Source organism: Ursus maritimus, unplaced genomic scaffold, assembly GCF_017311325.1.
Source record: "Ursus maritimus isolate PB19 unplaced genomic scaffold, ASM1731132v1 scaffold_15, whole genome shotgun sequence".
NCBI classification, from domain to species: domain Eukaryota; kingdom Metazoa; phylum Chordata; class Mammalia; order Carnivora; family Ursidae; genus Ursus; species Ursus maritimus.
The window spans coordinates 36,976,241-37,000,366 of record NW_024423897.1 but is presented as its reverse complement, the minus strand read 5'-3'; the positions used below and the strand labels follow the sequence as shown (position 1 = coordinate 37,000,366).

General features: G+C 41.9%; 1 protein-coding gene across 1 annotated transcript in view; it reads left to right on the top strand.

Annotated features, from left to right (window-relative positions):
• TTC23L (tetratricopeptide repeat domain 23 like) overlaps positions 1 to 24,126 on the top strand; it is a 55,621-nt gene that overhangs the window by 16,396 nt on the left and 15,099 nt on the right. The window contains exons 5-10 of the mRNA XM_008692655.2: positions 4,994 to 5,150; positions 6,611 to 6,736; positions 9,340 to 9,517; positions 11,502 to 11,610; positions 21,879 to 22,006; positions 22,346 to 22,495. Of these exons, the coding sequence (XP_008690877.2) occupies positions 4,994 to 5,150; positions 6,611 to 6,736; positions 9,340 to 9,517; positions 11,502 to 11,610; positions 21,879 to 22,006; positions 22,346 to 22,495 (848 nt within the window). The remainder of the gene's footprint in view (positions 1 to 4,993; positions 5,151 to 6,610; positions 6,737 to 9,339; positions 9,518 to 11,501; positions 11,611 to 21,878; positions 22,007 to 22,345; positions 22,496 to 24,126) is intronic.

The window sequence follows — 24,126 nt, the reverse complement described above, 5'->3', positions numbered from 1 at the left end:
GTTTTAAGAAATAGAGCAGTTGATGGAACAGGGTTCAGGAGTCAATAACACAAGAGAACCCGAGGCCTTTGCAAAGCAGGTGTAAAGGCTGCTGGTTGGCAAACTCGGGGAAGGGCAGAATTGGGACTCCGGTGCCAGCTGACCCAGTGGTGGCCCGAATGAGCCCAGTGCTCCAGCGGCCAGGCAAGGGCAGCCACAGAACAGGGGCTTTGTCACCTAGTGCCGAACTGCCATCCGAGAGTCCAGGAAGGAGACTACAGTGACACGGACAAGCAGTTTCCTAATCTGTTGCTTATTATTAATGAAGCAGTAAATGAGTCAGCCTGTTATTACTGGGAACTTTCTAGGGATCCCAGGCTCTATTTAAGTATTGCAAAATCCAGAAAAAAGAAGCGTAAGTGACGAACCTTACCTTCTCTGTCCAGTTGGTTGAAAAAAAACAAAACTGCACAGGAATGACAGGGAATGATAAGAACCGGGTGTGATCTGACCCGCGGGAAGCCTCATGCCTGCCAGCAAGGAGGTCGCATTTGAGAATGGAGCCTTTTGCGGAGATTCTGGGAGCAGCTCTATGACAAAGGTCCAGAGTAAGGGCAAATGTAATAAACTGCTTAAGAGAATGGCCCCTGGTGGCAGTAGTGGCAGTAGTAGTAATGATGATGATGACGGCTAGTATTTATTCAAACTCGTTTCTTTCCTATGTGCTAGGCACTAGTTCTGTGTCACAAATTAATCTTTACAACAACCTTCCATTACCACTTTACAGGTGCATAAACTGTGGCACCAGTAGATGAAGTGACTTGCTAAGGCCACAGGTGGGACGCGGCTAAGGCAGGCTCGGGATGTGGGCAGTCTGGCTCTAGGCCCTGCTCTTAATCACTGTCCGCTCGAACTTGTTCAATATGGTTGATGATCAAAAGCGACAGCAGCAGCTCCAAAGACTGGGTATCCCTGAGCAGATTCTCTCCGGCTTGCGTCAGAGTAACAGATGTCAGTGGCGGAATCACATCCCAAACGAAAGCAAAATGATTTGACATGTTTGGTGGACAATGCTGGGGCCCAGTTTCCAGTTCATCGGTAGCTCCCTGTCATTTCTGCATCTCAGGCTTCAGGAGTGGGTCTGACTTTGACCTGTGATTGCTGCACTGTTGGTGCGGGGAGAAGGAGGGTGTCCTTGGCTTGGAAGAAAGGCAAGGAAAGGAAAATGACTTGGTCTCTCAGAGTTGACACTGGAGCTGGGGAGGTGGGGCTTGGGAGTTAGGGAACGAGATCACGGATCTCTGAGCTTCCTCCAGAGAGAGTTAACGTGTGACGTGCATATAAACGTATATGCAGTGTTGTCTTTACATGAAAGAGGGTGTTCTCAAAATTAATAAAATGCAACTCTATTTCAAATGTTCACTGATGCTGATTCATAGTACTCTCTGTTGTCATGAATTTTCTCCTGTAGGAATAGCCACAAAAATATCACATAGTGAGGGGTTTTTTGAAACATCAGAAGAGCTCTTTCATGCTTGAAAAGGTTGGAACACATTATCTAGAGCAGTGATCTCCAAACCCTTGAGAATTAGCTCCCTTAGCACTTCAACAAATTTGAGCAAACTCCATATGTGTGTATTTATTATGAATTATGTACAGTGATATTAATACGTAATACTATAAATATTCATAGGAATAGAAAACAAAACATTTTTAAATAAAGAAATTATTGTCTTTTTTACCATTATGGCATCTTGCATGCTGTAGGGCTACCTGCCCCCCACTTTGGAGACCAGAGTGGATTCTGGGAACAGTAAAGGAGTGACTTTTTTCCTTTAGGGCTGACTTTAAAGTTTAATGAGCCATTTTCTTTCTTTCTTTTTTTTTTTTTTAAAGATTTTATTTATTTATTTGACAGAGATAGAGACAGCCAGCGAGAGAGGGAACACAAGCAGGGGGAGTGGGAGAGGGAGAAGCAGGCTCCCAGCGGAGGAGCCTGATGTGGGGCTCGATCCCAGAACGCCGGGATCACGCCCTGAGCCGGAGGCAGACGCTTAACCGCTGTGCCGCCCAGGTGCCCCGTGATGATCCATTTTCAGTCGAGATCCTAGTTCAATTTGCTCAAGCCCAATGGTCACCAGCTCAGCTTTTTCATCGGAAGGACCACAGTGTGGGGTGTGATAAAGTGGAGATGAGGAACCGTTATAATTCATTAGCTGCTGAGCTTAGAGGAAAAGTGTTCCTCTGGGGCTTTCACAGCCCAGCACTGGGCACTGGGGGGGGGGGGGGGGGGTGGCAGGGCAGACTCAGGACAGCTTTCTCACTTGTTTTCCATTCAGGAGCCCAGAAGCAGCATTGTGCTGATTCAGGGGTGGTTTTCAATGGCTCAGCCGGTTTCACTTTTCTCCTTCCTACAGACAGAAGGAAACCTCTAGATTGGATTCCTGCACTCCTTTCTTTCTTTCTTTCTTTCTTTCTTTCTTTCTTTCTTTCTTTCTTTCTTTCTTTCTTTTTTTCTTTTCTTTTCTTTTCTTTTCTTTTCTTTCTTTCAGATTTTTTATTTATTTATTTTGACAGAGAGACAGCCAGTGAGAGAGGGAACATAGCAGGGGAGTGGGAGAGGAAGAAGCAGGCTCATAGCGGAGGAGCCCGATGTAGGACTCGATCCTGGAACGCCGGGATCACTCCCTGAGCTGAAGGCAGACGCTTAACGACTGCGCCACCCAGGCGCCCCCCCTGCACTTCTTTCTGACATACTCTCAAGGGCCCACCTAGTTGTGGGAAACAGCCTATTTGATAAAAAGACTTTCTCAGTTTCCTGTTTTATTTTCTTGGTCTGATGTCCTTGGCAGACTTTTCAGTTGCTGCTCCCTTCCTCAAGACCTATAAAGACTCCCCATTACCCAACAGATCAAATCCAACCTCCTCACTTGGCATCCAAGGCTCCATTTTATTTTATTTTTAAATATTTTATTTATTCATTTGAGAGTGAGAGAGAGCATGAGCCAGTGGGAGAGAGGCAGAGAGGAAGAAGCAGACTCCGTTCTGAGCAGGGAGCCCTACAAGGGGCTGGAGCCCTACACGGGGCTTGATTCCAGGACCCTGGGATCATGACCTGAGCCAAAGGCTGCCACTTAACCGACTGAGCCACCCAGGCGCCTCCAAGACTTCATTTTACTTATTGAATTCATACCTTAGGTGTCTTTACATTTAAACCTCCCCTTCAGTCAGGCTGGTCTCCTTACTGCCCTGACACTCCCACATACCCCATCCCATCCCACCAGTGTGTACACACCCACACACTTTTTGCTTATTCTGTCTTTATGGCCTCAGGCTGTTCACCCCAAGTGGAAACCCCTCCTCATCCTTCTCCATCAGTCAAACTATCTACTCTTCAAAAATAAGATGAGACCTACCTCTTGTATAGAGACTTTACTCAATGCATCTCCAAGTGTGGTCCTTAGACAGCCTGCATCAAGTTATCAGCTAGGATGGTTGTTATAAATGTGAATCCTCCGTTCTCACCTCAGAAGCTGTGCACCACAACTCCTGGAAGCAAGGCCCAGGAATCTGCATCTTAGTAGGGTGTTTATGGTGTGCAGTGCTGTCTGAGGGTGCTGTTACCTGGTAACTTGGGACACAGCCCTCTCTTCTGCCACAGACTCCATTTTTCTCTTGAGGTGAGACCTATGGACAGGCATCTCTGAGTGTTCTACAGTGGGTTCTGGGTCACTTGTAGGCCTCTCCCAGAGAAGCTCTGTTCTCCCTTCCACCTCCCCCCCCAACCCCCACCCTTGTGGCAGCTCATTAAGGAGGTCCTGCACGTCTGGAATGTATGAGGGCTGCAGGCCTCAAGTCTTCAAGCCATCTTTATGGCCATTGACTATACCTGCACTGAAAAACCAGGCTCCAAGGGCCAAAGGTGGAGCAGACTGATGGCTGGGGGTGTGAAGTGAGAATCAGGGGCACAGAGGGTCTGCCTGACAGGAGTGAATATGTTTACCCACCTGCAGAGAGGAGAGCTGAAAAGCACCACCAGCCATGACTGTCTCCAGTAGAGTGGAGAACTCCTAGGATAATGAGCTCTCTGCTGACCTTTCTCTCTTCTCCAGGGTGTGTCTTGTCCCATCAGGGATCCCTAGACATGAGCTAGGTTAGAAGATGAAGAATGAGGTCTAGAAACTGAATGTTGCCAAGTCTACCTCTGTTAACTAACTGGACAGATAGCAGTTCCAGTGGGTGCCCAGGAACCCCAGGCTTTATTTAGAAAACAAGGGGAAACAGCACAAGTTCTGTCTGACCGGAGTTTGGCATTCCCTTTGTCGTCTTAGTGAGGGGCCTCACTGCATTTAGGAATTGGATTCCATGCCTGCGTGTGTGTGTGTGTGTGTGTGTGTGTGTGTGTGTACGAGACCAATTAGTATAACCAGCCTCATCTCGGATTGAGAAAAGTCCCCAGATGGAAGTAATTGTATTCATAAGCCCTTGTATTTTTAGAATGCCTTTTCCAGAAAGCTCAAAGCGCAGCACTCTGTGGCATAACCTAGTTTGTTCCTGGACAATCTCCAGGTATTTGGTCAAGGGGCAGCTTCTATAATTATTGTCATTTTACATTTGGAGGATGGAGCAGCTTTGTGGGTTGAAAAGGTCACACGGTGTTAGCGGCAGCACTGGGGACAGGATACGCAGCTTCTGCTCCTGTCTCGATCAGTGATTTCCAAACAGAAATGCTGTGAAGGCTGCATAAGAAGCACTTGTGGAATTAATTAAAAATATAGATTCCTGGACTCCATGTCTCTAGAGATTCCAACTCAGTAGGTTTGGGGCGGGACCCAGGCATCTGTATTCTCTACAAGCATTCCAGATAATTCTGATGCACAGCCAGCTCTGGAAACTCACACTATAGACCATGTGACAACCATACTACCCACCTATTTCCTCCCAGAAATGTCTTTGACTGAAACATGCCTTTTTAATGTTTTTCATCTTGCCACCCACCCTCAAACTTCCCCAGGCCTCCCAGCGCAGGCCAAGAAACATGCCGAGTCCGCCAAGAACACGCTCCTGACCTGGAAGGGAAGCGTGACCTCAAACAAGGAGAAGAAGGACATCCTGGAAGCTCTGGTCATGCTGTACTACACCCTCGGGGTGTCCTGGCTCCTGCAGAACCGATATCCTTCCTTTCCTAGCGGGGTCTGGTGATCGGAGCCAGGGGCCCCTGTGCCTGCTGGATGGGTTGTCTATACAGGAGCGAGGGAGATGGAACCAGGCTTCGCAGCTCTGTTCCAACAGCCACCTTGCCCCCCTCCCCAGGCTTTCATCTCCATCTAGAAAGGTAGGAATGTTCCTCCTCTATCCATTCATATGAACTCTGAGTGGAGCCATGGGAGGGATCTCACTGGTAACACATCCCCAAAAAGTTTTCAGCCTCCGTCCTGCCCTTCATTGAGCACCCGAGAAGATCAGTGTTAGCAGTGAGGACACAGACGATTGTGGTGGGAGGAATGTCAGGAAGAGGGAGAACCGGTAGTAATTTAAAGCACTGTTGGTCCAACGAGACTGCACATGTAATCCCCTGGGGAGCTTTAAAAATTATTGCTGTTTGGGTCCCGCCCCAGAGAGATTGATTTAAGAGGCCTGGGGTGCATCTGTTTATTGAGATTTTTTAAAAGGCCCCCAGGTGATTGTAATAGGCAGCCAGAAACCTCTGATTTAATAGACTCTTGATCATTTTTGTTTTTCTGAAGTGCTGTTGAGAATACTGCCCGTGAAGCTGGAGGCCAAACAAAATAGACAAAAGAAATAGTTCTCTGTGTCCCAGGGGGGACTGTTACTGTGTGAAAGCTTGTGATGTTGACAGCCTTTTGGTACCATCTCTGCTTGAGAACTGTTAAGGGCGTTTCATGTTCGTGAACGATCGTCTACCACAGTCCGAACGATGCAGATATTAGCGTGGCCTCTGCACAAGGGCGACACCCACATTGGTAAAGTGTGCCCTATTAAAAAAAAATTACTCATGAGTCGTCTTTGAGACCATGTGTCCCCGGTCTCTCCTCTTTACACATCCGCCTCTCTCTACTCTTTTGGTCTTGATACGCAACTTGCCAAGACTGATCTGTGGCCTTCCTCTGCTATGCCCTTCGAAGGGGCTGTTGAAAATGTGGGAAGTAGAAGGCTGTTTGGGAACTAAGGGAATTTTCTTTCCTGCTGTTTGCTTCTTGCCTAAAACCTGCTTTGCTTGGACTTTCTAAATGATCCAGAAAGTCCCTTTCAGCAGACTTAGTTCCTCTCTTTCACCATGCGTAGGAACCAACTGGGAAAACTGCACGGCTCTTGTCACACAGTGGACGCCACGGGAAATGTAGCCGGTAGAGTACAGTCTCTGTTCACACCTCCCCATGCTCACCACCCACCCCAGCCCTGGAGTCAGGCTAGCAGCATGGGAAACCCAGGGCTCTTTTCATTTTCTAAAGAATCCTTGATAACGTACACATAAGGAAAATAACACAGGAAAGTGCCCATTTTCAAATTCTGCTTCATTGTCCCAAAAGGCCCTTTTATTTGCTTATCAACTGCTGTCCCTGGGCCGTGGGGGAGTCTGTGTGCCTGGCCTTTTCCTTGACTGTTTCACTGGCAGAGAGGCTTATTTCAACCTGCAGAAGGCAGAGAGAAACATGAAGGAGCTGAAAGAATTATTTAAAGGATGTGTTCGCAAATCCCAAGTCTCGGAGAAAGACCTGACCGTTGCTTTGGGCAGGTAAGATCGGGGCTTTGAGAAGCTTAGGCTTTGTGAATGAGGACTGGAATTACATGATTGTTCTGTGTGCTCTTTATATAAGGGGACAAAAATACTCGGGGCAAAAAACCCCACAGCCTCAAATGATAGTAAAACAGGCTTGTGTTTCCCAAATGCAAGCCCATGGTCTGAACTTTGTGTACGGTGCCCTTTAATCCTAAGACACAGCTGAGGTAGCTGGCACAGTTACGATCTCATTAGACAGAGGGCAGGGAAAGCCAGGCTGAGAGGAATCAAACCATCCACGGTGAAAAGCTTTAAGTGATGGATCCGTGGTCTGAGCTCATGGACTCCTAGCCCTTATGCTGCCTCTCACTTATTCTCAAACTATGTCTTTTTCTCAGTCGCCACCCACATTCGTCATTAAGTATCATATCTTAAAAGACGAGGAAAGAACACTTCATGAAGACCGTTTATAGGAGGCCCATGGAAGCTATGCGTAGCATGTGCATTTTTAAGGAAAGTTCTGTTCCATATGGAAACCAAGTACATGGGATCTGTTCAAGCTGTTTTGCAGTTGAGTTTAGGTATCCTCAGAGAGAGTCATGATATTTACATATGACAGTGGGCCCATCAGATTATCAGACAAAAAGAATAATAAAAGGTTTACTATTCCCTAGATTTTTAAAATATCTTCACATTCTTGAAAGCAATCTGTTTCCAAAACTGTAAGCACTTGGCGTGGTAGGGAAGGTGACGGAAGGGTAAGTAAGAGAAGTACGTGAGTCATGTCTGCCTGCTCTGACCATGAATCTAGAAGTCAAATGGGAAATGGCGGGGCGGTGCTGGCATGCCCAGATCTATATCTGTAAGTCCAGAGGGCCATAAATTAGAGTCTAGTGAATGTCTGCTGCTGTCACATGGGTCAGTGGCTAAAGTTTGTGTGCGTTATGTGAAAGATAGCCTTGCTCGTTTTTCAGAATAAATTCTAGTGCATATTTCATTCATTCATCCTGCAGTAGTTACCTAGTATCTATTTTGTACGTGCAGCGTTCCAAGCGTTGGAACTCTTACTAAGTATAGCTATATCCAAGACACCAGTCCAAGTCCTTCACATTATTTATTTAAGTCAATCTACTACAAGCCTATGAGGTGGCTATTTTTATTTTCATTTCACCGATAAGAAAATTAAGGCACAGAAAGAGTAAGTAACTCAAGGTGACAGAATGGATAAGTAGAGGGGCCCGCACGTAGATGGGGCATCTGAATTCGTAGCTCACCTGCCGTACCACGTCGAGTTATATTTTATGCTGAACAAATATCTAGTAAGGGCAAATCCCTTTTCTCATTTTAAAGGTGGGGAAAATAAAGTGTGATTGTGTAGGCCAGACAACTTGGCTAATATCTCCCCACAAGCTCTTGATGAGAGGCATTTTCATTCTGTAACTTTTGCTGTTATGCTCAAGGGAAATCGTGGTCTGGGCCAGTACTCTGTTGATTGTTAAATCATAACTTGCAGAATGCCTTATCTAAAATCGTTTTATACACACACATATTTTTTCGATTGGAAATACAAAGATGGAAGCAAGAGGTGAGAGGGAGTAATATTGATTGTGTATCCACTATATGTTAAGTGATTTCATGTATAAATTTTAATCTAATCTTTACAACAACCTTGTAATTTAGGTATTCTTAACCTTGTTTTATTTGGAAGGAAATATTGGTTATTGGAGTTTGTCTGTAAAGCCAATAACTTGTGAGAAACACCTTTGAACTACCATGTTCTTCTCCTTGTATCTTACTGTCTCTAGAGGGATAAACCTGAATGGGATGCTATTTTATTCTCATTTTTAAAAATTATATTTTGTTTTAGAAGATTTGAAAATACAGATACAAAGAAGAAAATAAGTTTGAATTTTACCCCCCAAACATAACTGCTATGGACATTTTAGATATAGATATAGATAGATGGATATACATTTTAGTTAGAGATAGGTGGATAGACAGATAGGATAGATATGTCAGGGTCAATTTTAAGTACAGTCCTATCACTTTTTTAAACTTAGCACACTTTTAATTTTTCCCCATATTACTTAGTTTAAAAAGGAAGCATGATTTTTAAAGTCTGAAGTATTTATTGTATCACATGTCATAATTCATTTAACCACTGCCTTTTGGAGGGGATATTTACATTGTTTTCTCTTTCCTCTCTCATTTTTTACTGAGGAGGAATAAACTAAATCAAACAAGACAAAGCAATAACTTTGCATTGGTCTGAAAGAGAGGGAGCTAGAAGTAATAAAATTTTATTTTGATTCTAGAAAGTCTGTGTTTGTGGGTAAATTACCCCACCTTGTGAATTGCTGGAAGCCATTTTTTCCATTTGCTTTTTTATGAAATTAGACTACAGCATGCTATATTAATAGACGTGAATGATAGTCGGTGGAATCTGGTAGGTGAAAGGTTAAAAGGAGTTTGTTTGTAGCAAGACTGGATTTTTTAGCTAGCCACTGAAATGATTGGCCTACGAAGGCCAAATTGTTTTGTTCTTAGAATCGGTTCCTTTTGTGTCTGCACAAGTAAGGGGCCTCTCTGACTTTGCATCTTTGTCCCTCTTCTCATAGAGCCTCCTTGGCCATCCACAGATTGAACCTCGCTCTGGCGTACTTTGAAAAGGCGGTTGGCAATGTTATTGCCACTAAGGGTGATAGGACATTGGACCTGGTCAGTCTATATGAGGAAATTGCTCAGATTGAGCAGCTGAGGAGGAACCATGATCGGGCCATCCAGTACTTGCAGCAGGTTGGTGAGTTGGCTGGAGCCCCAGCCTAGAGGCCGTGTTTGGCCCCAGGCCCTATTCGCAGGGCCAGGGAAGCTTGGGCTTCTCAGAAGTACAAGGGGGTGGGATAGATTTCCTGCCAGATCCACATAAGAGCCCTTCCTCAACCTTAAACAACATGGGCAGAGAACACTGACTCAGGGCAGGTGTATCTACTCTTTGACCTGATCTGAGACCAAATTTCCCCTCCCAGGCCTCCCCTCATCTCTGTGGGTGCTAGGAAGAAGTAACCAAGTGAGTCTACTCCAGGAAAAAAAGCCATAGGGGCAACCAAACTTAAGTCTTTAGCAAACACAAAGGGCTTTTTTTTTTAAATGAAAAAATCATGTTATTTTGGTGTAATGCTGTCATTTGTCCTTTAGTTTAGCTATTTGTATCAATAAGCCTAAACTTAAACTGACAAAAGGGTATTTCACTTGGACGGAACTGCTTTGACAAATCCCCAGGGGAAAAACAAAACAAAACAGGACGGAATGTTGAGTCTTACAATGAAAACAGTATAGGGCATTTTTACCTATCACGTACTTGAAACTTTCCTTGAAACTGCTTGTTGAATTCACGTTTTCTCTCCTCAAATGAGAACCCGGCTTGTGGCTTCAGGTATCTCTGAAAGTCAAAAGTGGATCAAAATAACTAATTTTCTATATCATAGAAAACGTGCAGTGCAATTCAACGGTAGATGTGAGAACAGTCTGATACTGTAGCAAAGGCATTGCAGGTAATCCCACAATCTAAGTTATTAGTATCATATAATAAAGAAATGTTAGGGAATACTGCTCTGTGAGCAGGGAGTCCACTGCTTACAGAGAAAGCTGTCTGGCTTTTGTGTCCAAGACACTGTGCAAGCAGTGGTCGGATCAGAATAGATAAAACAATGTATAATCAGTGTTTCCCAACAACAACAACAACAATAACAAATAATAGTTAACACTGATGGAATGCTTTTACTATGTGTACTTGAGGGTGTATTCATTTCATCCATGTGATAACCCTATGCCGTGGAGGCATTATTATTATTTTATCTCATTTTACATGTGAGGAAACTGAAACATAAGGAATCATAGCTAATTCAACTGAAGTTGTGTAGCTGACAAGTAGGAGAGCAGGGATTTGAACTTGGAAAATTTGAGCCCCCAGAGCCTGTACTCTTAACAACTCTGAACTGTCTTAGCTCCATAATGTTGTCTGATAATCGCTGGAGCTCCTCGAAATACCTCATGATGTTTGACCCGTGAACTGTGAAGCATGGGTGATTTTTTTCTTGCTCGTGAGTGTGGACCGGGTGTTTTCTCTCTTCTTCCTCCTTCCATTTTAGTACGAATGATAATAGTAAAAAAATCTCCAGTTTTCTCATGCTTATGACATTTCAGGTAGTATACTAGACACTTTACATATTAATTCATTTAATCTTTGCAGCAACTGTTTGCAACAGTCATTTCTGAAATTCCTATTTTAAATTTGAAGAACGTAGTGACTTGCCTGATGTCATAAGTGGCTGAATTGTGATAGGAACCCAGGCGGTATGGCTTTAGGATCCATGCTCGACTCCCCTAGACTTCCTTTGATAATGAACCTTTGAGGGGCTGAGCTGAAGTTGTGATTGTAATTTTGCTATGAAACTTAGTAAGAAATAACAATAGCTAATATTTATTGAGGACTTACCGTGTGATGATACTGTGAATGCCCAGTGCTTTGCATGTACCATCTCATTTAATCTTTTCCAAACCCTAATTGATGGAAGCTGTATATTTCTTCTACATGTGAAGGTGAAGTTACTTGCTCAAGACTCCCAGCTAGGAAGTAGCTGAGACTCAAACTCATCTCTCTTGTAACTCCATGATTAACTATATACAGCTCTCAACTAGCAATTTCATGAGAGCTGTAGAAAATCCTCAGTGAAACACTGTCATTTGGGTACTTACTTGATCATGATTTTCTCTATTCCAGGCCTATTCTATCTGTGTTTCTTTGTTCACTGAAGTCAGCCCCCAAACTGCAGAGGCAAGCGCGTTACTAGCCAAGGCTCATGCCATGTCTGGAGAGGCCCAACACAGGGGTAGGTGGAGGGAGTAGCTTGCAGTTATCATCATTTCCCATGGGAGGGAAGCACACTGGCAATGGTCTATCTATCAATATGGACAGATTATAATCAGCTATTCATGACTGTGATGGAAAAATGAGACTGGACGCCATTTTGTACAAAATCATTTGCACATGAACTCAGGCACAATATCTCCGCAAGTAAGTTGGAACATCAAAACCAATAATATCATCTGATTTCTGTTTCCTTTACTCCTTTAGAATCTCAGCAGAATTCACCTGCATAAAGAGTAGAGAGATCATACACACTATGAATGTGACTTGTGGTATCGGTTGATGAGGAAATCCAGTGATAAAAGACAAAAATATTGGCTTCTCCCCCACTCCTCCATTCTCAACCTCCTTGACTCTTTTCCTCTAGCTGACAAGAGAGAATGTTTGCAGCAGCTAGAATTTTCATGACCTATATTCAAAAGTTGAGGTACTAGGGGTTCTGGAGGAAAACCAAGGCATGAATTCAACCATCAGCAGTAGTCCTTTCTCAGGCAAGGTCATCCTTTGGAAAGTGAGTAGCTTTGGAAGAGACACAAAAGAACTGGTGAGGAAGGACTGCATGCTCTGCTCAGCTGGCTGGATCAGATTAGTGGACGCTAATGGATTCTGTGGCCCATCAAGAGGAATTTGGGATTTGTGCAGAATATGATTTAAACATTTAACAACGTTGATTTTCTCTGCTTATAAAAGGAATCCATTTAGGTGTACATTATTTTCCAGTCATATGTGAAAAGAGAGAGAGAGAGAGGAAGAGTAAGAGAGAAAGAAATAGGGAAAGTTTCACATCCTACTTTTTTCTACTCTTATATTTCCCGAAGCCATTAAACAGTTTTGTTCTGTTTTCAGAAATTATTTCATATTTTGATTATTGTTTTCTTTAGCATAAATGTTCATTGAAGACTTCCTGATTCTGTGTTTTCTAGCTAATCATCTTTCTTCTTTAAAAAATTGTCTTGTTTATTACTCACAGTATTTGCACTCCGTCTATATGTTTGAATTTTTTTTAATAGTCTTCATGGTTATAACACGTTTAGTCTATATGTGAATATGTAAAAATTTTGTTCAAATAAGAAAATTTTATGCTTCTAGAATTGGGAGATTCTAAGGTCACCTTATTCTTTTCGTCTATACTAATTTTTAACTTTAAAGAAGATTTGGATCTTCACCTCCTATCATTCACTAAATTCCAAATGGATCACATTTTAACATCAAAACTGAAAATATAAATTATCCAGAAGGGAATACAACACTGGAATCAAAATTCCTAAAATTCCTAAAATTCCTAAATGGAGGAAAGATGAACTTTCTGAGCACATGAAGTTATACTAGAAAAGAAAAGATTGATAGGTTTAATTATAAAAAGGTCTAAAACTTGTGTCTATCACAAAATACCACAAATAAAATGAAAACAAACAACGTAATCCAAGATGAACAGATAACTCGAAGAGGCCTTTACTTACTAAAAAAAAAAAAAAATTATAGTTAACTTTCTCAGAAAGAACTATCAATGTCCATATGATATCACTGGGTAATTCTACTCAACATTTAAAGAAGGATTAACACCCATCCTACGTAATCTTTTCTGGAAAATTGAAGAGGAGGGAACATTTCCCAACTCATTTTATGAGGCTAGCAGTACCCTGATACCAAAACTGGGCAAAGACATTACAAGAAAAAAACAAATCACAACTATAAAACAATACATGCACATAAATGCAAAAAGTCCTCAAGAAAATATATAGCAACGCATAAAAAAGAATAATACACCATGATCAAGTGGAGCTTTTTTCTTGAGACTGTTGGGCTGGTTCAGCATTTAAGCCTGAATGAATGTACTCTACCATATCAACAGTCCAAAGATGAAAAGCACATAATCTTATCAACTGATGCAGAAGAAGCATGTGACAATATGCAACATCCTTTCATGATGGAAGGGGAACTTCCTCAATCTGATAAAAGCCATGTGCAAAAAAGACTACAGCTAACACCAAGCTTAATGGTTAAAGAGTGAGTTTTTTGCTCTTAAGATCAGGAAGAAGACCAGGATGTCCATTCTCACTTCTTTTAGTCAGCATACTCACTGGAAGTCATAGCCAATGCAGTAGGCAAGAAAAAGACATACAGCCTGATTGATCTTATTTTTAAGTTTATCTCTACACCCAGTGTGGGGCTTGAACTCATGACCCCAAGATCAGGAGTCACACGCTCTACTGACTGAGCCCGGCAGGCGCCCCTGAGACATATAGCTTAAAAGAAATAAAATGGTCCTCATTTGCAACAATACAGCTGTTGCTGTCGAAAATTCCAAAAAATTACAGAACTAATAACTGCGTTTAAGGTTAGCAAGATCACAGAATATAAGGTCAGCACACAAAACCCAGAAATATTTCTATAAGCAATGTGCAACTGGAAACTGAAATTTTTAGAAATACTACTCACCGTAGCCACCTCCTCCCAAATGGAGCACTTAGGTGTAAATCTAACAGAATGTGTACAGTATCTGGGTGCTAAAAACTACAAAAGTCTCGTCAAAGAAATCAGAGCTGACCGAAATACATGGAGACATAATGTATTCATAGATTGGATGACACACAGTAAAGTTGTCACATCTATAAAAATTGATGTATTGATTTAACACAAATTGACATCAAAATCCCAGCAGGAGTTTTTGTAAATATAGACAAGCTGACTCTAAAATTTATATAGAAATGCAAAGAAATTAGAACAGCTGAAACAATTTTGAAAAATAATATAATTGGAGGAATCATACTACCTGATTTAAGATTTATTTTAAAGCAACAGTAATCAAGAGAGTTTGGTATTGATGAAGGGACAGAGTTCAGAGTCACTGAAACACAATAGAGTTCAGAAATAGACTTGTATCATTATGGCCAACTTTTGACAAAGATGCTAAGATAGTTCAGTTTGGAAATAATAGTCTTTTCAATAATAGTCTTGGAACAGTTGGAACAATGGTATTCATGTGCCAAAAGAAAAAAGAAAAAAAAACCCACTTTCATAAGCATACTCAAACATTAACTCAAAATGGATCATTGTCCTAAATGTAAGAGCTAAAATTTACATTTAATTTTACAATAGAAAAATAAGGGGAAAAAATAAGACCGAGCATTACATAAAGAAAACAAATGGCCAATAATCACATGAGAAAGTTTCAATCATAGTAATAATGAGAAATATAGAAGAGCAAGGATACCAAGTTTCTATCTGATTGTCAACTTTGCAAAAAATGATAGCATTTAGGATTGATGAGAGCAATTTGATACAAACTCAAGTATAATTTGACAGAATGTTACACTTCTTAAAACTATATGTATCTTTAAAATCAAATTTTTACCCATCCTCTGTAAAAATTTTTTAAATATGAAAATCTCTAGCATTTGCCCGATTGTGAGAAAACAGGTCTGCTCATTCATAGACAGTAGGAGTGATAGTATCAATTGATATGAAATTTGCAAAACAACCTGATAATACCTAGTAAAATCAAACGGAAACATGTATAAGGATGTTCACTGTGACACTGTTTGTAATTATAAAAAAATTGGAAACAATCTTAATGTTTATCAATTAGTGAAAGGAATATTTGGTATATTAATGAGGTGGAATTCTTCTTTTTTTTTTTTTAAAGATTTTATTTATTTATTTGACAGAGATAGAGACAGCCAGCGAGAGAGGGAACACAAGCAGGGGGAGTGGGAGAGGAAGAAGCAGGCTCATAGCGGAGGAGCCTGATATGGGGCTCGATCCCACAATGCTGGGATCACGCCCTGAGCCGAAGGCAGACGCTTAACCGCTGTGCCACCCAGGCGCCCCTAATGAGGTGGAATTCTGTGGTCTTTAAAAGGATTAGACTTTATAAATAGAAAGGGTTAAAAACAACAGTATTAAGGAGAAAATACGTTCCATTTTTAGGACATAAAAATACTATTTTTTGTAGTTACGCATTTGTGTGTGTGTGTGTGTGAACAAATGAACTGCAGAGTAGGTGAAACTGCATCAAACTGTACATCGCAAAATAAACACAGGTAGACACTCCTGGCTCTGTCTTTGTGATGAGGTCTGTGAATCCTTTCAACACACACACACACATCAAATTGAATAAAATGGTCGAAAACAATCATTCGAGGGCACTGAAAATAAATAAGCAGACAACAAATTGCAAAGCATTCTTGAAAAACTGCTAGAGCTCTGGGTACAGAGAGAGCCTTTTTGGCCTTTTTGCCTGAGGCTGCTCCCGCCAAGAGCAATTTGATGAGAGTTGGGCCAAGAGAACCAGCAGCTTTGTGGCAGAGGCATCGGACTCAATTCAGAGCAGGCCACACAAGCCCCAGCCCAGTGGGAAACGACGTACACGTGCAGGGAAGATGTGGAAAATAATAAGCAAAGAAGACTTGAAATGCAGCAGAGCTTGGAATGCACACCCCAATCTGCATACAGATTGATCGATAGAGGATGGAAGACATACGCTCTAAAGGTTTTTGAGGACAACCTCTTTCCAAGTCAGTCATTTGGGTCAACACTAAGCTATGCAGGCAGAGGGGTAATCCCAGGAGCCCAGGCCAAAATTTTAAAAAATAAGCATTGAAACCCAAGCAAAGTTTACTTTAGGTCTCTAGTCTGGCATGTGGGAGCTTGGAAGCTATCGCTCCATCCTAACAACAAGTGAAAAGCTCAACAAACTGGAAAATCAACCACTCTTCTTTGATCTGGCAGAGAAATGAGGTCACAGGGCAAACCGCTGCCCCTGAAACTGGAGAGACAGATGAATCCAGAGAACCACAGTTCGCCTGAGCCGGTACCTATCTCTACAGGAACCAGTACTGGGGTAGGAATACCTGACCTGTAACTGATACATTTCTGGAAACTCAGTGTGGACAAGACGGAGAGTTAAAAATTCCAAGTACCCTGTCATGGGGGTGAGGTTTCCACACTTTGAAGAAATTTACCTCCAGCAGCTTGACCAGGTTCTCAAACTGAAAATGGAGAAAAATGCCCCCTTGCTGCCAGCAGGGAGAGGGGAAAAGTAACCAATTAAAAATATGCCAGAGCTTTCTGCTAAACAAGGCCTGTCCTCCAGACACTCTTTTACCAGAGCCTAAACTATTGGGGGTTTTTTCAGAGGCTAATCAGCCTGGGGAAAGGAAATAACCAACTTCAGCCCACTCTAGCCATCCTGTCCCACCTAAAGCAGAAAGGGACTGCGAGGCACTTGTGAAGTTCGCAGTTCAGAGGCACAGGCTCCTAAAAGAGTTAATCATAGAATTATAGAGTGCTTTCTCCCCCCCCCCCCGAACCCCACATCTTACCACCAATTACTAGAGGCCTATTTAGAACAGTTTGTTTTATCCAGTACATCATGTTTATCAAGAACAATTATAAGTCATAGTAAAAGGCAAAACAAAACAAAACAAAAATCAAAACAAAAAAACAAACCTAAGAAACCACACAGTCTGAAGAGACACAGCGAGCATCAGAACCAGAATTAGATATAGTAGGGATATTTGAATGATCAGACTGGGAATTTAAAACAATTATGTGATATCCAAGGGCAGGAGATAGACGTCCCAGCTCAAGGTTAGTGAGAGGGACTTCACCCTTCTTCTACCTTTTTTTTTTTTTTTTTTAATTCTGTTTGAGCCCTCAGTGGATAGAATGATGCCTACTCACACTGGTGAGGGCAGATCTTCTTGACTCAGTCCACCGACTCAGATGCTAATTTCTCTTGGAGACACCCTCACTGATGCACTCCAGAAGTAATGTTTTATCAGCTATTTGGGCATCTCCTAGCACGGTCAAGTTGACACAAAATTAAACATGACAAGTCCACTCCTTGTCAGCTTGATCCTTACATGCATCTCCTCAAACATACTTAACCTCCAAATAGAGATAGAATTGTGCCTAATATGGTATAACTACCCTGGGTACAACTGGAAATGTACTAGTCCCTTTCCCAGAAGAGATAAAGTCCTTAGTGATGTTTACTCTTCTGATATTCCATAACTTGAAAACTATGATGTAAAACTAACAATACTTAAATACTGATACGACATCAGCATGTCTTCTGTTACGTGGAAAGGGAGTAAAAGAAGAAAAATAAGATATTTGCGTAATATGCGCATAAGTACACATAGGCGTGTTCATAACAAAATGAGGAAGTACTCATGACTTACAGTCCTCAGTTCTGTAAGTGGTCATGTGGTCGTAACTGCTGTACCTACCTTTTCCTACGACCCATTCTGTATTCCCTTTGCCTTTAACAAGCACCTCACCTGGTAATGGTTATCTTCGTGGGATGACCGAAACCTTCATTTCTGAAGGTTCTGGCCCATTACTAATCCTGCCTGGATTGGGATGTTGTAATGTTCTATTGACCTTAATCACAGGGCATAGTGATACTATGAGGTGCCATCTTAGAACTACTAGATGGAATCTTCTGTGTTCCAGACAGGTGTTTTCTTACCTCTGCTATAGAAGAGTGGTTCAGTTTCCCCTTAGTAGTCAGACTCAGTCATAGGAACTCCTTTTCCTTGATTCAGGGCATGAGGAGCCCAAAGAGGCCGGCTGGCAGCCTTCACTTCCAGTTCAGTGGAATCATTGTTGTATCTCCTGGGGGAAGCATTCCTCCCTCTGGAACTAAGATTTCTAGGCCAGTTCCCATCGAGTTGTGGGAACAGGAAGCAAACATTTTGCTAGCGGGTCACTAGGGGTAGTACTGAGTGGTACTACTTATATGTCCACCCCTTGATTCTAGACTTGTGAATCCTGGCTATTGGAGAAATAGCACCATATGTTGGATGCTGATCCAGAGTATATACAGCCTTCCGGAGAACTCAAGCCTTGCAAAGTATTGCCCCCTAGCTGGCACCATAACTGTCTGCAAAAGACCATTCCACCAGTCTGTCAAGCCAGCTGCTTCAGTATGGTGGGGAACATGGTAAGACCAGTGAATTCCATGAGCATGGGCTCATTACTGTACTTTTGCTGTGAAGCGGGTTCCTTGATCCAAAGCAATGCTGTGTGGAATACCGTGGTGGTGGGTGAAGCCTTCTGTAGGTCTACAGGTGGTGGTTTTGGTAGAAGCATTGCATGCAGGGAAGGCAAATTTATATCCAGAGTAGATTTCATCCCTCTTAAGGACAAAATGCTGCCTTTTCCATGAAGAAAATGGTTCAGCGTCATCAGCTTGCTACCAGGTAGCTGGCTAATCACCCCAGGTAATGGTGCCAGATTAGGGGCTCAGTGTTGCTGTCCGCTGCTTGCAGATTGGGTACTCAGCCATTGCTTTGGCAAGGGAAAGTCTTTGTTGTCGAGCTCACTCCTGGTATCAAAATCTGTATTGGTTCTCCAGAGAAATATAACCAATAAGAGTGAAGGGACTACTGGTAAGTCTCAGACTGCAAAGGCCCAAGAACTGGGAGCTTCAATAATTGAGGGCAAGAGAAGATGGATTTCTAGCTCAAGAAGAAAATGTACCTTCCTTTGCCTTTTTTTTTTTTTTTTTGAGCTTGGTGAGGACAGATCTTTACTCAGTATACTGATTCAGTTGTTCATCTCTTCAGAAACACCTTCACAGACACACCCAGAAATTGTTTTATCAGCTGTCTGGGCATCCCTTAGCCCAGTCTAGTTGACACTTAAAATTAACCGTCACAAATGCTCTATGTGGGCAAGGTTATATGGGAAATCTCTGTACCTTCCATTCCGGTTTTTTTTTTTTTTTGGCTTTTTTTTTTTTGTAAATCAAAACTGCTTTAAAAAATAAAGTCTGTTTTAAAGAAATCAGGGGCTCCTGGGTGGCACAGCGGTTAGGCGTCTGCCTTCGGCTCAGGGCGTGATCCCGGCGTTATGGGATCGAGCCCCACATCAGGCTCCTCCGCAATGAGCCTGCTTCTTCCTCTCCCACTCCCCCTGCCTGTGTTCCCTCTCTCGCTGGCTGTCTCTATCTCTGTCAAATAAATAAATAAAATCTTAAAAAATAAAAAAAATAAAAAATAAAGAAATAAATCAAACACCTGAGCAAAGACATTAACATTCAGACACCATAGGAAGAGACAGACTCTGTAGTTTAAGTCTAGGCAATTCACTAAAACAAAACAAAACAAAAAACAAAAACTCACAAAAATATATCAGAATGTGTAGTTGCTACTGTGTAATGTCTAAAATGTACAGTTTTCAACAAAAGAGAAATATACAAAGAACCAACCCGTGGCTTATACTCAGAAAAAGAGTAGTCAATAGATATTGACTCTAAGTGGGTACATGTTGGATTTAGCAAAGACTTCAGAGCAGCTATCATAAATATCTTCAAAGAATTAAAGGAAACTGTCCAAAGAATTAAAAGAAACAATGAAAGTAGGAAGTCTCAATAGAGAAATATAAACTATTTAAGAAAAAAACAACCAAATGGAAATTCTTGAGTTGTAATATACAGTAACTGAATGAACATTCATTAAGGTTCGAGATGGCAGGGGAGAGAATGAGATAGCTCAAAGGTACGGCGCTGGAGATGATCTCCGAAGAGCAGAAAAAAAGGAATTGAAAATGAACAAAGCATAAGAGATCTGTGGGACAACGCCTGGGGTACCAACATACATGTCATAGGAGCTCCAGAAGGGCAGAAGACAGAATGAGGCATCAAATTATCCAAAGAAATAATGGCCCCAAACTTCCCAAGTTTGTTATCTACAGATCCGAAATTCTCAATGCCAAGTAAAATAAGCACAAAGAGAACCATAACTAGGCACATAGTCAAATTGCTGAATGACAAAAAAAAATCTTGAAAGCAGTGGTGGAAAAACAGCTCTGTGCAGGGAAACAACAATATGATTAATGGCTGATTTTCCATCAGAATAATGGAGGCTAGAATGTAGTGGAAAAACATATTCAAAGTATTGGAATAAAATTCAACTAAGAATGTATATTCAGGAAACTACCCTTTGAAAATGAAGGTGAGGGGTGCCTTACTGGCTCAGTCAGAAGAGCATGTGACTCTTGGTCTCGGGGTTGTGAGTTCGAGCCCCACATGGGTGTAGAGATTGCATAAATAAATAATACTTCTAAAAAAATGAAGGTGAGATAGACATTTCCTAATAAACAAGATTCGTTGGTAGCAGTCTTGACCTAAAATAAATACTAAACGAAGCCCTTAGGCAGAAAGAAAATGGGAGCACATGGTAACCCAAATCTACAGAAAGGAATGAAGAGACTTGACTGATATGTGGGTAATAGGCTATATACACAAACACAGACATTCATCAGCTTGTGAATGGTAAACAAAATGTGTATGTACTCAGCAGGAGGACTAAAGTACTCATTCATGCAAGAGTGTAGATGGACCTCAAAAACAGCATGATGCATGAAGGAATCACAAAAGACTACACGTCGTATGAATCCAATTACATGAGATTTCTAGAAGAGGCAAAAACAGAGATAAAACAAAGATCAGTGATTGCCTGAGACGGGATGAGAGCAGGCATTGATTGCAACCAGCCATGAAGAAACTTTGGGGGTGATGGATATCTTCTAAAACTGGATTTTGATCATGATTACATAACTATAAATTTACTAAAACTTCATCAGACTGTGTAATTACAATGGTTGAATGTGTGGTATGCCAATTATACCTTAATACAGTGGTAAAAAATGTTAACAGTGCCTGTTTCTGAGTAGTGTGTGTGGAGATAATTGTCATTTTCTTTTTGCTTCTATTGCATTTTCTAGACTGATTACATAAACATCTATTATGTTTGGAATAAAAGACAACATTAAAAGTAAATTTTTAAACAATAACAACTCTATTTAAATACTTTAGAAACAAAAACTCTCCCTCTACACACACACACACACACACACACACACACACACCCCTAGCAGGAATCCCAGTAAACAATACTCTCTATCAGAGTTTAATTTAGCTAAATATGTAGTCTTACATTACACTTGGGAGTTGAATATGGTAGTTATTTGGGGTGTTAGGATAGGCTGTTCAGGCATGGCTTTCTTTTTCTACAGAAAAATCCATACCTTCCATCAACAGAATAAAATTATATCAACTGATGCCATCAAATTAAATCTCAGACTTTTTGAGGGTCTGATGAGACCTGGAATGAGAACAGGCAATGCCTTTGAGTATGAAATGTCTCATTGAGCCAAAGCTGTATTAGCTGCTCGTACAGGCTCGTGGCCCGCCTTAAATGTTCCCCTTTTTTGCAGATGCTGTTGAGATATATTTTATAAAAAGTATCAATGCATATCAAGCAACACTGGGCCCAACAGATTATGAAACCCTGACAACCATTGAAGAATTCTGCAAATGGCTTGTCCAAAACGGGGAAAAACAGGTAAATCTGAACAAGCAAATCCAACAAGGGGCAGTAGGATCTTGGGCAAGATCCTTAGCTTTTATTAGTGTCCATTCCTTCATCTGGAAAAGAGATGTTATGGTTCCTTTCTCAGAGAGTAGTCATGCATGACTTAACTGCTATTATTAAACGTAACATTGAACTGTTAACTCTTCACAGAAACACGGTACTTGGGTGACAAGGTCACAACGGCCTGACCCTGGTGGGTTACGTCAGTGTGGCGTAGAACGCCTCCTCCATAGAGCTAATGGACTAGAACTGGCGTGGGCCCTCAGAATTGCCAGGATAATTATAAAACACTTTTCTTTAATTCCCTAGGAGGCTTACCGACTGCTGAAGGCCGCGCTGAAGTCTCAGGTCATCAGCTATGGTGACTGCAGTGAAAAGGTGGCCGAAACGTTTTATAACATGGGCAGGATCTGCTTTGCCAAAGGAGAGCTCAGAAAGGCAATTCAGCTGTTAAGGAAGGTGAACGCTGGCTGCTTTTTACGTTTTCTCCCGGGCCTGTAAGCACAATGTGAGGAGTGATGTGTCTGGGGTGTGTGTGTGTGTGTGTGTGTGTGTGTGTATTTTCCCTTTCTTTCCCAACCCTCCCCTCCCTTCTCCTTCCCTTCACCTCCCTTTCTTTCTTTTCTTCTTTTTTCCTTCCTTTTCTATTCCTTTTTATTTTTTAAGTAAAGCGAAATTTCGCTTTCTTAGATGTGCTAAGAGAGAACATGATACAGAAACTTCTGTTGTGTCTATGCCTGGACCAGAGTCTTAAAACAGTAACACCCCAGTGTTGGAACCTAGGTCTGGCGGCGGCAGAATATCAGGAAAGCCCTCAAGGTTGGGCGGAATCAGGAACACCTTGTATAAAAACCATTCTTACCCAAATACCGATTCCCCTTCTGGGAGGCTCAGACGACCCTGGACGTTTGTGTCTTGTAGTAGGATCTGGCCAGAGATGTGACCAAACTGTGGTTCAGCTAGTCAGAATACTGACAGACCAAGGCTAAAGACATGGTGAGATCGGTAGGGATGTCTCTACATAAAATCTAAATTGGTTCAAGGTCAGAGGAAAAGTTGGTAAAGACCAATCAATACTCATGTGAGCAAAGGGTGGACATTGTACAAACATCACGGCTGGAGAGATTTTATCTCATTTCAGGTTAACTAAACAGAATCAGAAAATATGTTATTAAGGGGGCTGGATCTTCGCTATCGGCTTTTATCCTTAGGGCTTTAGACCCCAGTTCAGTGTCCCAGCCCGGAAAGGCGGGGAGGCGTAGAAGGGCATGCTGACGGTAAGGCTCTTGTTTTGAGGTTCGAACACCTTCCTCATGCTGGGGATCCACCGTGCGTGGGATGCTGGCAAGGAAGTTTCTGAATTAGCCGATGTTAATAGATGCTGTTCTGGGGACTGGAAACTACTCCTGGAGCTGAAAGGAAGGCAAGAGACCTCAGCAGAAGTTGATGCTGTGAGGAAACCCCTTTGGCAGACAGAGTAGAGCATAAAGGGGCTGACACTTTTGGCTAACCTTTTTTTCTTGGCCAGCCCAGTTTTCTTGTAAAAGGAATCACAGTTCAATGTAGTTGGGCGGAGGTGAGAAGATAGAGAAAAGACAAACCTTAAAAATTACAGACTTGCGCTGGAATAATTTTTATTTGCATACGATAAACCGCACACATTTTGAGGTATACAGGTTGATCAGTTTTAACATCTTGACCTGTGAAACCATGACCACCATCAAGGTCATGAATATATATCAGTCACCCCCAAAAGTTTCCCCACGCCCCTTGGTAATTAATCAGTTCCACCCCTCCCCCAACCGCACTTCCAGGCAATAACTGGTTTGCTTCGTTGCTATAGCTACCTTAGCATTTTCTAAAATTTTACGTAAGTAGAATCCTATAGTTACACATTTTTCATCGTTCTTTCAGCATAATTATTTTGAGACTTATCCATATTATTGTGTATCGTGGTTTGCTTTTATTGCTGAGTATTACGTTACATGAACAACATGATTTTTTTTATCCATACCCACCTGATGAACATTTGACAGTTTCCAGTTTGGGCTGATTATCGAGAAAGCTGCGACGAATGTTCATGCACAAGT